This window comes from Atractosteus spatula, chromosome 14 (assembly GCF_055471065.1).
Source record: "Atractosteus spatula isolate fAtrSpa1 chromosome 14, fAtrSpa1.hap1, whole genome shotgun sequence".
Classification (NCBI taxonomy): domain Eukaryota; kingdom Metazoa; phylum Chordata; class Actinopteri; order Semionotiformes; family Lepisosteidae; genus Atractosteus; species Atractosteus spatula.
The window spans coordinates 15,396,066-15,411,419 of record NC_142719.1 but is presented as its reverse complement, the minus strand read 5'-3'; the positions used below and the strand labels follow the sequence as shown (position 1 = coordinate 15,411,419).

The following is a 15,354-nucleotide window of genomic DNA, read 5'->3' as shown; positions in this document are numbered from 1 at the left end:
ATAAAGTTCCTTGTTTCCTGTCTTGCTGTGGCAGTGTTTGCCTCGGATTGAGAACTTGGCTGTAAGCCAGTAGCTGGGGGCATTTTTCTCATTGTGGGAAAAACTGCTTTCTTCTGCTGATGAAGTGTCTTTCACTGAAACTGCTACGACCCCTACAAGTTACCTCCTTCCTAGGGGTTTTTTTAAATCTGTACTGTAGGCATTACCAGTTGCCAAGTGGAAAGCAGCTGTTCTTAATTTTTCTGAAGGGATTTTGAACCTTTCTGCCTTTTATACACAAAGGACTTTGGTAAAAACAAATCAGAAGTGCAAAACAAAAATGTTATTTCAGAAGTAGTTGATTAGTCTTTGGAGTTTTAGATATTACCAATGTACAGTGCTTCTAAAATAACTGACTATAAAGCTTAAGAACTTAGCCTATAAAATGTCTGAATTCAATGTCATAGTCATTTATTTTGGATAAATGGGCTGTGTAGTGGGTGCATTTTGACTTCCTTCAAGGGGAAGACACCAAATCATATTATGAAAATGTGATAAGTACAATTTTTACATTATTATTACAAATATTGCATTATTAAAGAGCTATGAGCTATTTTTTCCAGAAAGGTCAATAAAAAAGAACAATCCTGGAATAAAAGCTCTCATAGCTTACAAAGTCAATAAAAGAGACGATTATGAGCGAGAGAGTGGTGGCCAGGAAGCTCCTGTCCTCCTGAGAGCCAAGCTCATTTGCCAATTGGCTCTGAAATCTCACCATTTAAGAGGCACCTCTCTGACCTGACCCCTTGATTTTCAGTTCCCTGTACAGAATTAATGAAGTAATTAAGGCACGCTTCCCTAATAAACTGCAGGTCTTAACGAACCTGCTGTTTTTTCTCACTCGTAATCCCATCTCCAGGTAATAAAAGCCCTCCCTCCTTAGCGTGTTTAGTGCTGTTTTTTCCTCTTTGTTTTGTCTTCAAAAACTAATTAATTGTTATGGAATGATTGAACTTGGTTTAACGAGTTTACCTGAGATAATCATTTGTCTGTGTTGCAAAAGAGACGTGAAATGTGTACAAACGTCAGCCTCACTTTGTTAAGCACGTGGGAGATTTGGCTGCCTCAGGGGACAAACGCACATCACAGGTCTTTGCCTTTTTGTCTTCTAAAATACCACAACTGGTCTGCCTGGTGTGTTTATAGTCTATAGTGTTTATAGTCTAATTTTTCATGCCATCAATACCCATAATGATCTAAAAAACTCATTACTGGGCTTAATTGGGGCCGATTTACCAACTTCTCTCAGCTCAAAGAGACTGGCACCTGTCCTGCTCTAAAGCAACAGACAGACAAACGGAAACTGCAGCCCATAGGAGACCCAGGACTCTCAGGGGACTCTTTTTCCTTGGTGAAGAATATGTGAATATCCCCAGCCCACCTCCCCTCTTTAAATTCCAACCTGTGTCCCTGGTGGTTAAAACAAGATTGGAATGGAAATAATGTGTTCAACAATTGTAGGAGTATGGAGCATGTGGCTACAGCTGACACAGAAACACTTCGGTCAGGCTGAGGCTGGCTGTGACATAAAACAGAACACAGAATGTGACTTTCAATACGAGACAGCTGTCTCTCACAAACCCCAAATGTATTCTGTTGCACTAATGGTCTTGTCAAAACGATCTGCCAACTGTTGTTGTTTTAGGGTAGGTGAGGAATAGGACATTTGCCTTACTGTGTGATGAGTGGCATCAGAAATAAGGCCTCCTGTCACTCTTAGATCACAGAGGCCAGTTTCTCTTTTTTGCAATGTAAGAGCAACTGGGAGAATCTGAGGAGTTCAACCTTTACAAAGGGGAGATGTGATGGAGGTGTTTTTTTTTACTTTTAAAGGGAACAGAATTAGATCTGGCCCTAGTAATAATTTCAAATCAAGAGCACAAGGACAGTGCTGGAAACTGTATCTGGTTCCCGGTACCAGAGTTTGCGATACTGTTCATAGAGTACAGCTGATTTCCAAGATGCCTTTAAGGAGCAGTGACGCAAGACTCTTTCAGAGCTAATGAAAATGATGACCCCTGATGTGCTGAATGGCCTCTTCTTGTCATTAGGCTGCAGTCTGGTGTTCTTTTATCCTTGTGTTCATACTTTCCTTTGTTCCACTCAGCTCACGGCATAATCTATATCTACTTGTCTAAAGGTGCTATACCCTGGAGGGGTCACTGAGGGGTGAGATGGATTTGTGTCAGAGGTCGTAAATGGGGCAGCAAATCTAATTTTCTCCTGCTCCCAAATGAATCACCTGCAGCAACCTCTGGTCTCCCAATGCAATCTTTGGTTGCATCAAACACTCCTTCTCGGCTGAAAGGAAAATATTCTTTTCTTATTGCAGTGGGTGTGTAAAGTGTAAGTGATTTTTTGTGTTAAGTATTTTGGTATTTTTCTTTTAAAAGGAGCTCTAACTGTATTTTATCTTCCTTCTTCCGGACTGAAGATTGTTGTGATTTATGTAAACGTAATTAGGTTACTGTGCAGCACCTGTCCCTCCTTTTCAAATGCAGCAACACAGGGCAGGCTAAAGGTTGTCAATAATACCGAGCCGCAGTAGCCACTGTGCTCCATTAGCGTGCCCACTTTTCTATTTTCCATTTCTTTTCTTCCTGTATTATAAAAAACATTGCTTGTCTGTTCGGTCTCTCCTTCCCATCGCTCACTAAAGTCAGGAGGGGGTCTCGTCTCCCCACTGTGCACGTCTTCAGCAATGGCACAGAGTCCCATTTACACTCCTCACCCCAGACACCTTTCCCCAGCGTACTGACCCCCCTCCTCCCCAGCTGCCAGATCTCTTCTTAGCAAAGAGAGCTGGTCCTTTATCAATCATACAGATTGACTGGTTAATTAAATGTCAGGCCTTTCTTAATGCCTGCCCTTGAGTGGCAATTGTAACCTTTGCGCAAGCAGACGGCGGGGGGGTGTGTGATGCAGGTTTTGATGAATCTCCTCCTTAGCCCCAGCTCTACACCTGTCTGACTCCCAGCACGCCAAGAAAAGAAATGCTGTCCTATCAGAAAGAGACAAAGGGGGGTGAGGGCTCTACTTTATTCCTGTTGGACGAACACATGAACCCTTGGGAAATTGTTCGGATTTCTGAGGGTTATTGTTTTTAAAATAGTGTTTTAACTTTAAAACCTTAAAAGTTTGTGTGTTTGATTGATGTTTTGGTCATCCTTTAAATTTGGTTGTATGAATAAGGTTTTAATGGATATTCCATTAAAGAAGAAGGTCTTATAAAGTGAATTTCTGTTGAATGTTACTGATACTTTGTAGTGAGGATATTAGGTGTTAGTCTAAAGTTTACAATATCATCACTACTGTATATCTGCACTGCACTAGGCTTGATCATAGCTTGATCTACCATGATCTACTCGTGAGGTTAATGTTTTATTAATATTATAGACTATACCCTTATTAGGTAACAAATTATTATTCAGTAGATATTATCTATTAAAGCCTTATTTACAGTGTAAGCTTCATCTAAAGTATTACTGAATATTTTGCAAGCTTAGAATCTCAGTGCCGAGCAGCCCTGATACAATGTCAGAAGAAAGGCTTTCAATTTATCTTCCATCAAAAGCTGTTTGACGTAACTAAGCAGCCCTCTTTTCCTCCTTTTTGGTTTGCCTTAGTCTTAATCGTCATTGTGAAATTCTGAAGTTATTAAGACTTTGCAGCCCGGCACCAGAAGCAGCTCTTTATCTGATGAGGGATTGAAGCTGTCCGAGAACCTGCTCTCGCGGCCCCGAGCACTCCAGCTCCTCGTTCAGCCTGCAACTCTAACTGATAATAACGTGGCAATAATTGCATGCAAATTTTTTTTCAATCCTTTCCAAAGGCTGCCTGTCTGCAGAGCCCTCACGTTGTAGACCTTCGGTGGAATGAACAGAAGTCACTGACTGCAAAGATGTAGAATAATTGGTACAGAAGACAAACTCTCCTTCCCCCTCGACATTTATTATTGCATCAGGTAATAAAAATTCTCTGTAGAACTGCACTGACTTGCTTCTCGCTTCCATCTTGTGAGCGTCTGACTCTTTGATCTCTTCCTGTTCACCAAAGATGCTCTCTCTTATTTAAATGCATTTGAAATTGAACTAATTTGATCATATACAGATGCAGCCATCAAGACTGTGTGAGGTGTCAGTCAATATACTACTTCATGCACAGTGGTATCATCAGCAGCAGTGCTTTATGGCTTTTTTATTTTTTTGAATAATCTGATGCAGGATTGCACTACTCAAACTGCCAGGTGGCGCTGTGAAACCTCATAGTACAGCAGCTGCGTGTGGTTGTCAGTAGAATCGGTACAGTACTAAGTGATTATTAACCTAGCTTTCCTCTGCTAGTCATACTGTATGCATGCTAGTGACAAACAATTTTATCACATACTATAATTATTGAGACAGGATGTTGTTAATAAACATTTAGTATTGTACTGATTTGACTTACAACCACAGGCGGCTGCGGTTCCCTGTGTGGCAAATTAACAACAGTAACAATTTCAGATGTTTTGATTAGTTTGTAGTCACTTCATCAAATTCATTGTTTTCTGAGAATATCTGTGAAACCAGACACATTTAAAAATCGAGGTCCAATCCAGGCTCCATTCAAGGCATATAATGTCCTTTTCAGAGAAAAAGACTGTACACAGTTTTAAAATTATATACATTTTAAAATGAAAGCTAGGCTATGTATTATATGTTATTTTATGTTTATGTAACATATAAAATGTTGTATTTCTAAGAAATGTGATTATTACCTTTTCAGTAACAACTACTGCAACACAAGTGCCACCTGTCAGTCTTCTTAGAGCCGTGACCGTAGTATACCGCAGTGTGCTTTCCACTAAAGCAAATTGAACGCACAGTCTAGACGGCTGAATATGTACATACTGATCTAACAAAACCTTCAAATGTGCCGAGAGATTGTGTACTGTTTTGTGCACACATAGCTGCCCTGACGCTGATAGAATTAGAGAGCTCATGCATTTAGTGCCATGCTGAAAGTGTGAAAGAGCAAGGCTGTGACTAAGGGGAGCAGGAAGAATGGCCCAGGAAAGAGAGTGCAGAGGAAGGCTGTTGGACTTGACAGATGAGAGTTAATGGAGGGGGGGGGGATTCAAAGAGAACTAAAGATGTGGGTTAAAGTAACATTGTGCAGTAATGGTTATCAGCCATTCAGACCTGCGTCTCAGTCCCGAGAAGGCTATTAACCACACCGTACTACAATTCAGCTCCGCCATTCAAACCATTCAAAGTTTGGATGCAGTTCTCTTCCTTTCTCATTTGGGGGCTTTCAGCAAAGCTCTGATCTGCTTTTATTTTACTGCCATGCATCAGACAGTAGGAATACTTTGCAGGAGTGTCAAGGGCCAGACGACTGGGCTAATGGAGGAAGTGACAAGCTCAGCTGTGACAGTGGGAGGGCCTGAACCAGGGATATGGTTACCTAAACGAGCCGTGGTGGTTTATGATTAACTGCACTGTGACGGATGCCCCGTGCGCCGTGGTGCGTCTGCTGCGTGCCCGCAGTGGGAAAGGAGGAGACGGTTTAGGGCGAGGTGCAGGAAGCATGATAACGTCATGGGGGAGGGTACGTGTGTCCTGCTTTATCCCGCCTTACTACTGTTCCACACACTGCGCTCCTGTCCGTTCGCCCTTGCTGTGCTTTCCTCAATCCGTGCTCAATCCATGCTAGTTTTTGCCCACATATTCATAGAGAATTCCTTGTTAAGTCTGAGGCAGCTAAGGATTTTCAAGCTGTAGACTCTCCTTTACTGGACATGTAACCCACTAGAAGTGCTAGATATTTCCTGCAAGGTGTTATTCTAAATGTATATGACTAGGCAGGCAAGCCGAGTTAAAATGGTAACGTCTTGTAAAATCATCAGACAAATCCAGCCTCTCCTCAATGGGGATTTTTGGCATGGGAAATGGAATTCCTGGTCCCTTAACCTCTTAAAGTTCCACTTAAAGGAATATTTTGCCAAACTTGTGTCCATAGTATCATAGAGCAAATATTCTCTCCCAATCATGTCCCTACTCACATGACTTTTTTCCTTTGAACTCCCGTTGGATAAGTGGGAGTGCTACTTCTGCCCATGCTGCTTCACAGACTGGGGGAGGCTGGATTCAACAGCCTGTTTATCAGGGAGCCCAACAGCACTCTGCGTCCTCTGGGTCGAATTTTACTGTCATCCTTGAGCTACAGTAGTTTAGCACAGGGGCCCAGGCCACAGCAACAGGCAGAGACAACAGCCATTTAAAATCCTCCACCAGGCAGCCTGGCAGAGTGGCAGTGGCACACTTACTCAGGGAGTTCATTGTTACATATATAGAAGGGAAGGAAGAAGAACGGTGTCACAACTGCAAAACAGGACAATATTGTACTGAGTACTTAGAAAGCACTCTGACTGCTGTCATGTTCTCCATTTACCATTCATGTCATTTCTAATACTTTTGTTTTATTTACTCTCCTGCATTTATGGTCCTTTATGAATTACAGTATGTACAACTGTTTTTCTAAAGCAGGCATTGATTGATTTAAAAATCCAGTTACTGTGCTTTTCTTCTCTACTCAATAAGCTTTTTTTCTTTTACTTTATATCCTGCCTGGCATTCAGTTAATAGAAAGTTCCACGTTTTTCTTTTTGTACTGACAAATGTGCCTGCAGAGGGCTAAAAATAATATTTCTGCATGCTGCCAACTTGCACATCCCAGGCGTGTTGAAATAATAGGCCTTAGCATAACGATGTCAACTGCAGGAAAAGGAAGAGGCACAAACACACCTGCATGTAGTCCTCCCAGTCTTGTGCACCAGACAGGGTCTGATGTAGACGCTGTTCTTTAGACTGGAGGTATTTTTGAAATTTTTATTTCTTTGTCAGCATGACAAGTTTCTCTCCAAAATTACTTTGTAATAGAGTGTACTGTGTGTTTTGATGAAAAACTCAAAAGGTCTTTCTCCATAATCATACCTAACATCCATCCATCCTCCATTTTCTAACAAGTTCAAGGTTCAGGCCAACCTAACATTATTTTATTAAAAATAATGGCTCTGTTTGAATTTTTTGGGTGGGACAAGTAATTGCACATGCGGGATTGTCTGTGTTCTGTTAGTGTATTCTGGGCTTCCCAGTACTGTAATTCCCAGTGCCACAGAGGGAGCTGTTAACCGACTGCATGCTCTGTGCTGAGTCTCCACCCACCACGCCGCGCCTCCTACCTTCTCCATGAGCTGTCGGAGTTGCCTGCTGCGCGGGTCCCTGGTGCACATGCTCTGAGCGGGGGCCACCACTGTGCAGACGCACTTCCCATCGGGGTCCTGGGCTGAGCTATAGATCTGCCAGCCTTCCTCCGGGCTCGGGAACAGGGTCTGCAGAGGGTGGAGGGGAAGGCAGGAGAGGGTCAATGCCAAGACACTGGCCAACTGCGCATCTGCAGTACAGTAACCCTCATGGAAATTAAACAAGGTCAGTAAGGCCACACTGCGATAGCAATAACATGAGACTGGGCTGTGTATGTTTCTAAATCTTGTCAGGTTAATGCCCTTGTCCTGTTTTAGCTGTTTTCTAGCTGCTGTACTAGAGTTGCAGCACGTTAGTTGTTAGAAGCTTCCTAACACTGCCCATTGTGCACAGCCTGTACTTGTAAACCCTAGAACGGATCTAACTGTATCCCCGTGGGATGGTGTCTGTGATTGCTTCATTTGAAAGGGGTGTTGGGCAACCCTAACAGTTCAGTATCCCTGATTTAGACACACAGTTGTGCAGTAATAGTTCCTTAATAGTTCACAAAGCACCAGCATCAGTCCGCCCTATTTGCTGGGCTAGCTTGTACCTTTTGCATGCTTTCCCACTTGTGCCCCTCCTGCAAAGGGTTGCATGAACATAGGAGAAGCCCTTCTCTTGCCTGGGTAATGAATTCCATTCCGATCTAATTAGGCACCACTCTGTTCCTACACACATAACTCAAGCCAGCAGCCTCCCCGTCTCAGGTGTTTAAATATTTATGGGATTTTATTCAGTGGCCTCAGCACAGAGACATCCATCTTCATCTGAGCAGCTCACATTCATCTGCAAGGCCTGGCCTTTTCCCGATGGGCAAGGAGACTTGGCAGAGCACATACTGTAGGCTCTGCCTTTTAAAGATCAACTCCAGCCTCCTCCCTAAACGGCAGGTGTTGTCAGCAGCTCACTTCATTTAAGACACCCGTGTGGGAGAGGGGTGGATCATGTGCTGTCTGCTGCCTGCTGTTTATGTGGTTTGTTCTTTTTTTGTTCGTTTTTATTTTGCACACTGTCTGTCCCTTTGCCAGCGCCTCAACTACAGATTTTGGTGCTCTTATGTCATCGCTACAGTCCTTACAATGCAAAATAACATTTATTCATTGCAAAAACTGCTTTGTCTTTAGATTGTGACTTCAGTGTTCTTTCCAAGACTGTACCATCACCATACCATAAACTTCTGTTCAAGTGTCTGAAAGCACCATGTAGTCTCAGCAGTGGTACAGGCATAACACAGAAAAGCAGCTGTTAACACAACACTGCATTCCTTCAGCTAGACAGCCACAGTAGCTGATACAATATGTCTTTGGTCTGCTTATAGAAATGAATTCTTTTTTTGCCATTAGCTGCTCATGATACAGTAGCTTTGTACGGTGTTTACTTTAAAGAAGTCTTTAAAGAACATGTTAATGATCCTGAATGTAGGATCTATGAATAAAACAGAAAAGGCATTTCCAGCACATTACAATAAAGGTTTCCTATGCTGGGATTGTAAGCATTGTAAACAAACAGATATGCCATATACAGTCACTTTTTTCTTTAACTCTTTCTCTGTGCATTGGCTTTCGTAATAGTTAAATATGAGAGTTAAAGGTTTCAGGGACCAGAAGACTTAAGTAGAAAGAGCAAATTGAAAAGAGAACTCTGAATGCCTCCTACAGCCCCATATTAATCAATACGGTATAAGCTATTATGAGTAAGATGGGCCAGATGGTCTCCTCTCATTTGTAACCTTCCATGTATCTTTTGGAAATACATTTACAGCGTTGTGTTTTGTCCTGAAAGCCCACTGTTTAATCCCTGAGATGGCCCTGATGGTGGTGAAGACTGTTATAGTGCATAACCATAACGCGACACTGTCATTCATCAGTCTTCTGAACCACAAACCACAGGCCTGACAGCTGGGCACAGGGCAGCACAAGCCAGCGCGATCAGCTGGCAGGTGCCCAGCCCTGAGCAAGAGGCACCTGTAGCGGAGAGAGAGGAGGCTCTTGGAAATATCTCCTGGCACCCAGCCTTCCTTGATTCTCCTGGCCTTGTGCTTTGACCTTCTGTAAACATCGTTTAAAATTAATTATCTCATAATACATTTATACAAACATGAACCTATACTAAGGCCTTTCTTGGGGGTTGAGATGATTTGTGTAAACCGCCTGCGATGTTGGTTACAGTTTTACTGTAACCTCCCGAGGACTCTCGTACAGTAGCAATGTTAGAGTTGCCTTTACAAGAAAAGCCCTTGCCCAGGGATGGATCGTTCAGCACTGTTTGGACATGCTGTCTGATTGCAGAGGTTTTGTTTTCTAAGCCACAGGCTCTCTGAGCACAGTGGTGTCTGCCTTGGTAGTCAGGTAGTCAGGCAGGCGAAGAAAAAAAATATTTTAACAGGGTAGCTGACCCCAGGGAGCTAATTTAGAGAAGTGTGTCTCAGCATCAGTTCTGCAAGTAAACCTGATACTTTCTTATTTGTTTGCAAATAGATTGTGATGCATACAGTATGTTACATCAGGCCTGACCAATGGTCAAAGAGAGAAGAGCTGGAAAGAATATTGATTCCTCCTAATTAAGCAACTGATTCATCCAATTTTGCCATTCACAGCTCTGCTGGAACAAAACCCAGAAGACATCATGGCTTCGCAGGACCATGATTGGACACTCCCACAACAAGCTGACCCATCTGATTCATTAAAAGGTACATACAGTACCTCCAGTCCTGGAGGGCCAGAGGTTTCTGGTTCTCTTTCCACCTACTTTCGATTTACACTTGATTACTTGATTGAACTTTAATTAAGTTAATTAGTTAATGAAATAATGAATTAATTAATTCACTGTTTACTTAATTGAACATGTAGAATATTAAGAAGCCGGGGATATAAAAAGACCTATAAAACCTGCAGGACAATGGCCCTTGTGGACCAGACCTTGAGGACCACTTGGTACCCTTCACTTAGACACGCAGTTGTGCATTAATAGCTTCTTTATAGTTCGCAAAGCAGCTGTATTTGCTGTGCACAAGCTCCTTGCCACACATGCCGATCATTTCTCTCTCGTGCTGACTCCCCACTACTGGCCTGGTTTCTCTTCCCGACGTGCACTTTCATTTTCCGTCACTCAGCTCTCCGTCTCGAGCATCTCTCCATCCTCATCCCTCATTCTCTTTCATGATCCTCTGTCTCTCTCTCTCTCACTAGTCTCTTCCTCTGTCTTCAAAGAGCAGGACGTCAGTCGCGAGGGTAGGCACGGGATGGGAAGCAGAATTCGAGCTGCTTGACAGTTGTGTCGGCTGGGGTCCCCTGCTACCCCGCCCCTCACACCGCCAGCTATTTCCAGTCTCGAGAAAGAGAATCAGAAAGCTGTCAGGTAGATGAAGAGCACCAAGCAACTGAGTGCAAAAAAGAATTAATAAATATAGGAAAAAGGAATCGGGGAGGACAGGGATAAATTCTGCATGGAAGGGAGGGTTGAAGAGTCAGGATGTGTCAGACCTGATCTTCAAAGGCCCATGCGTCTGTTGGATGTTATTCCAGGCCTGCTTTTAATTGCTCAGTCTTATTGATCCCTTGGTTTAACAGTCTACAGTCTTGTTGTTTAGCAAACATTCTTCTGGTCATGCTTCTCACAGCCTGCTGCCCTGCATCTGTCTAAACAGTCCTTACTCATCAGTCAATCAGTGGTGCACGAGAGCCTCTCGATTGGCTCAGCTGGTGCAAGCACTTACTCTGGGCTCGGCCCGAGCTCTGCGATTCAGATGCACCACCCCGCTAGTCGGGATGCTTGTGGTGTGTCAGAATGCGTGTCAAATGAAGGCCTGGAAAAGTGGGTGGACTGTGGGAGTGTCTCTGCCCTTCCTCATTGCTGGCTGTCAGCTTCCAAAAACAATTAATTTACATGTGAAAAGAATATGGCACCAGACGCTTCTGTCACAGGCACAGGTGATTCTGAATGGAGTTCAACAGTTTGTATTCCAGACACGAACGGGTGTTCTGAAACCCGGACCTAGTGCCGTTAATACTATATTAATATGATATTCATATCCAAAAATGCCTTGTTAAAAGCTGAAATTGGCCAGAAAAAGGGGATTTTTAAGGGCTTGACATTTAGAGCTCAGACCAGGACAGAGGTCAGAAGACACAGTCGTGATTATAAACCCGTCCGGGAAACCTGTGATGGTGGCTTTGTTTCCTACGGCGAGTGGTGGCACCTGCCATTTGTGTTATGATGTTGACAACTAGCTGTGTGTGTCTTTCGGGATTTAATACTCTCTAGCTGCTCTTAATGGCATGTGAATGTTTGCTTTCAGTGTAACAATACTGAAATGTATGTCAGAGTCGTCCTTGGCCCTTTTTTCTATTTACGAAAAAGCATTGCTTGTATTGAATGCCTCGGTTCATTTCAAGGAAGAAATTGGCTCGTTTTAACTGGCAATATAGTGTACTTGTGAAAGAAAATAATGGCCACTTCATGTTGTGTCTACACACTATAGTGGGGCTGAGTCTATATTTTTAATTCTTTCTGCTTTGTGAGTCATCCCCATCAAATTTGTTTCTACTGTATGTGTTTTCACATGCATCCCTGTGTGTTCATTGATTTTACATGAAAGGGTACAAAAAAAAATCCAAAACAAGCATACTTTAAAATCAGGGCAAGAGATGGACAGGTTGAAGCACAAAATCAATAGCCTTCACGATATTGCTCTCAATTATCCTCTTTGATATTTCCATCTCTTTTTTTTCAATTCTATTGCCCTGACAAGGCCATCAGCCAAGACTTTGATCATTTTATTCCATCGATTAAGAAATTAAAGGGGAGGCTTCTTGTTTTTAAACTCTGTCAGACAAACGTAAAGAGCATGGTGCATTTCAGCAAAGATCTGAACTCAGGCTGGAGTTTTAGGGACGATCTGCAGGCTTTTGCTTTACAGATGCCTGGTTTCCCATAGTGTTTTAATTAAACCTCAGGCACTCCATTTGTAATGTATTTAAACCTGTTAGAACACAAACATTTTTCCAGGTCATGCAAAAACAAAGGCACCTCTTTGTATAATCATTTGTGAGGCTAAATTGGCAAGCAGAAAGAAAGATTTTCATCTGGTTTGAACTCCCTGCAGCTCCTACCTGGCTGAAAAGCAGGTGGTTTTGCTTGTGTTTCTGTTAAGGATCGTTGCTGTACCTGAAGCCCTATGGTTTTGCCTTTTTTAGCACTGCCATTATTCCATCTCCATCCCTAATCTCTATATGCAAAAAAAAACCCCGAATGCTTTCCAGAATGCTGTCGGCCGCCCACACACAAGTATAATGGAGCACTGCTAGGGCGAAACGGGTCTGTCGATAACGAGACGTCACGCTGGCAAAACGAGCCATTTGTCACTTAGCCGTGCCACCTGGGTTACTGAGCTGCCGATCAATTGGAGACAAAGGACCGGCTGTGTCTGAGGAATCTACTCTTTCACACATGTCGATGGCTTTATTTTTACAGTAGCAGCGGAATCAGGGTTGTTTTGCCGACGTCGAACCTTGATTGGGCTTTTACAGTGATATACTGCGCTGGTGTGTGAGACTTATGGCGTACAGTATGTTTGCTTTTGTTATGTTTCTGAAGGAAAGGTTGCAGTTGGCTAATGACGGCAGGTGGTGTACACTGAGAAAGTGATCTATCACTTTCAGGTGACAGGTGGGACAGCCTAATAAATCCTCCCTGTGTTCCCTTTATTTTAGGCTTTAAAAGTAGAAATGATTTAATGCTTTTAATACATTTGTAAAAAGTCTCTGGTCCCATAATTGAAGGAACATCTCACTCTGAAGTATTTAACAGAGAAGCCTACGGTTTTAAGAGTCAAAGTCCGTTTCGGTGGTATTCTTCAGGACCAACAATAAAATCACACACGGAAGGGCAAAAAAGTAGGAACGAAGGAGAGATGCATTTAAGATGGAGAACAGAAGTCACTTCATTGCAAAAGTAGCTGTGTGGATGTGAGGATCAAGCTCCCCAGCCGTGATGCTGGAGCAGATACGCAGGGGTTCTTCAAGACATGGCTGAGTGAGATCCTAGCATCAATGAACTAGGAACAGCCAGTTTAGATAATACCAACCAAATACTCTATGTGGGTAAATGGTTGCTTCTTCTTTCTTATGTTTTAATGAGATTCATTTGCTGTTATGTAGGGCTGTTGATTGATAAAAGCACTGTAGTGATGTCTTGGCGTTTTTCAGCTAAACTGACAGACAGGGGTGTCCCATGCATAGGAAACAGCAAAAAGAAAAGAAGCGTGGTTCATCCTTCAGGTGGTCTGGTGACCCACCATTGAAAGCTGCGAAACAAAGGGAGAGACGTTCACAGCATGGGCTGTTCCAGTCGGAGCTGTGGGGCCTTTCAATTTGCCGTGGTGGATAAATAAACATCATCTACAGTACATCTCACTTTGTGGCTCCCTTGAAAAATGTATGCCAAACAAAACTGGGCTGGTGAAGGGTGGCCACCACTTTGTGTAGGGTTAATCCTGGAGAGTGGCTCAGATTAGCTTCTAAAGGACCGCCATGATGGCACAGCATCATTTGGAATTTGTCGTGCTATTGCTTTGTGTTTCTCAGTTGCAACTGGTATTTAATTTGGGCAAGGCTGGGAATTTTAAGCTTTTTGCTTCCTACAGCCTCATTAGCTCCCTTTACAGGAATACGAAACAGCAGAAGGAAGAGGTGAAGAACGAAATAAGTGATACCTTGCAGCAATAATAAACTTGAGCTTTTTCCAGGAGGCAATCTGGAGCTACTCTGTCATTTTCTGGCAGAACCTAGTACTCACATCTGTCGTTTGATCACATGAGCTTCCTTTTAGAGTGGTCCTCAGACAGAGTTACCCAAAAATGTGTGCTAGCACGTCACGGTGGACACCTTGCCTGTATTTCAGAGCCTCCAATCTAATCACGGTCTACAGTATGTTAGTCTCTGTGCAGCTTTTTTCATGAATTTCAGAATGATGTCCCTGATGCACAAACGCCGGACAATTGAGCATTCAGACCTCTGAGGCTCACGTGGCTCTGATGACAATGGAGTGAGCTGCTCCAAAAACGTAGCGATGGTCAGATTAATGCTTAAGGTATTCTGTGCATGAAAAGAGTCCCTTTGGTCAGAACACGGATTTCTTTTGCTTAATTGCCACCATGCCCAGTCAGCAAAAAAAAAAAGACCTGACAGAATCAATTTCCTCCAAACTGACAGCCTTCCCACAAGCCTTTAAAAAGAAACAGAGTGCCAGCAAACACTGTTTGTTTTTCCCGTTGCTGCTCATAATCGGAGGGTTCAGACTGTCACAGAAGCTGGGCCCGTTATTGTTTTCCGATAGAGGCACAGAGGTGTCGAGACAGGGACACTTGTGGAATCGGGTGGGGCTGGAACGGCCAGCTTGTTCATCTCGGGACACTTACAAGTTTAATTAAAAAGAAGAGGAGGTAGCATGGCAGAATCAAAGCTCTCATCCCTGTGTCCGTCCCCTGGGGTACTGGAGTCGGCGCCGGCACGTGGAATGAAAGCAAGCTGTCAGACCGGAGGCGGTTTCTGTGACGCCGAGGAGCCCAGGGGGGGCGGGGGAGAAGAAACGTGCAGTTGTGCAAAGATCCCCGTTCTGTTTGATTACCCCTGTCAAAACAGCACAGCTCTCCCAGAGACATCCGCCCGCACTTCCAGCTTCCTGACGCACACAAAATCATGCAGCAAGACACTCGATGAAGTCTGCAAGATCTGTTTCCTACCACCAGATCTTCAAATGTATCTACTGTATGTTTGTACTGCTGTTGTACTGTACAGTATGTTGGCATAACAACCATAAGCTAAACACGTGCTGATCGTGGCTTTAAACTCTAAGTCAGTAAGGTTCTTCCATTCTGGGCATGTATGAGTCTGTGTATGAACAGTACATCTGTGTGTTCAGGTCAAACGTGAACACTTTTTTGCCAAAATGTGCAGTTAAAACTAGCTAAATACAAATACATAGACTATCAAACGTTGGGTGTATATTCAATTTGTTTTATAGTCATAGA

General features: G+C 43.2%; 1 protein-coding gene across 3 annotated transcripts in view; it reads right to left on the bottom strand.

Moving 5' to 3' along the window:
• Positions 1-15,354, bottom strand: part of LOC148820750 (noelin-2-like) — a 115,411-nt gene that overhangs the window by 28,903 nt on the left and 71,154 nt on the right. For all 3 annotated transcript variants that reach the window (XM_088932973.1, XM_088932972.1, XM_088932971.1), the window contains exon 2: positions 7,262-7,411. In XM_088932973.1, coding sequence (XP_088789099.1) covers positions 7,262-7,411 — 150 coding nt within the window. The remainder of the gene's footprint in view (positions 1-7,261; positions 7,412-15,354) is intronic.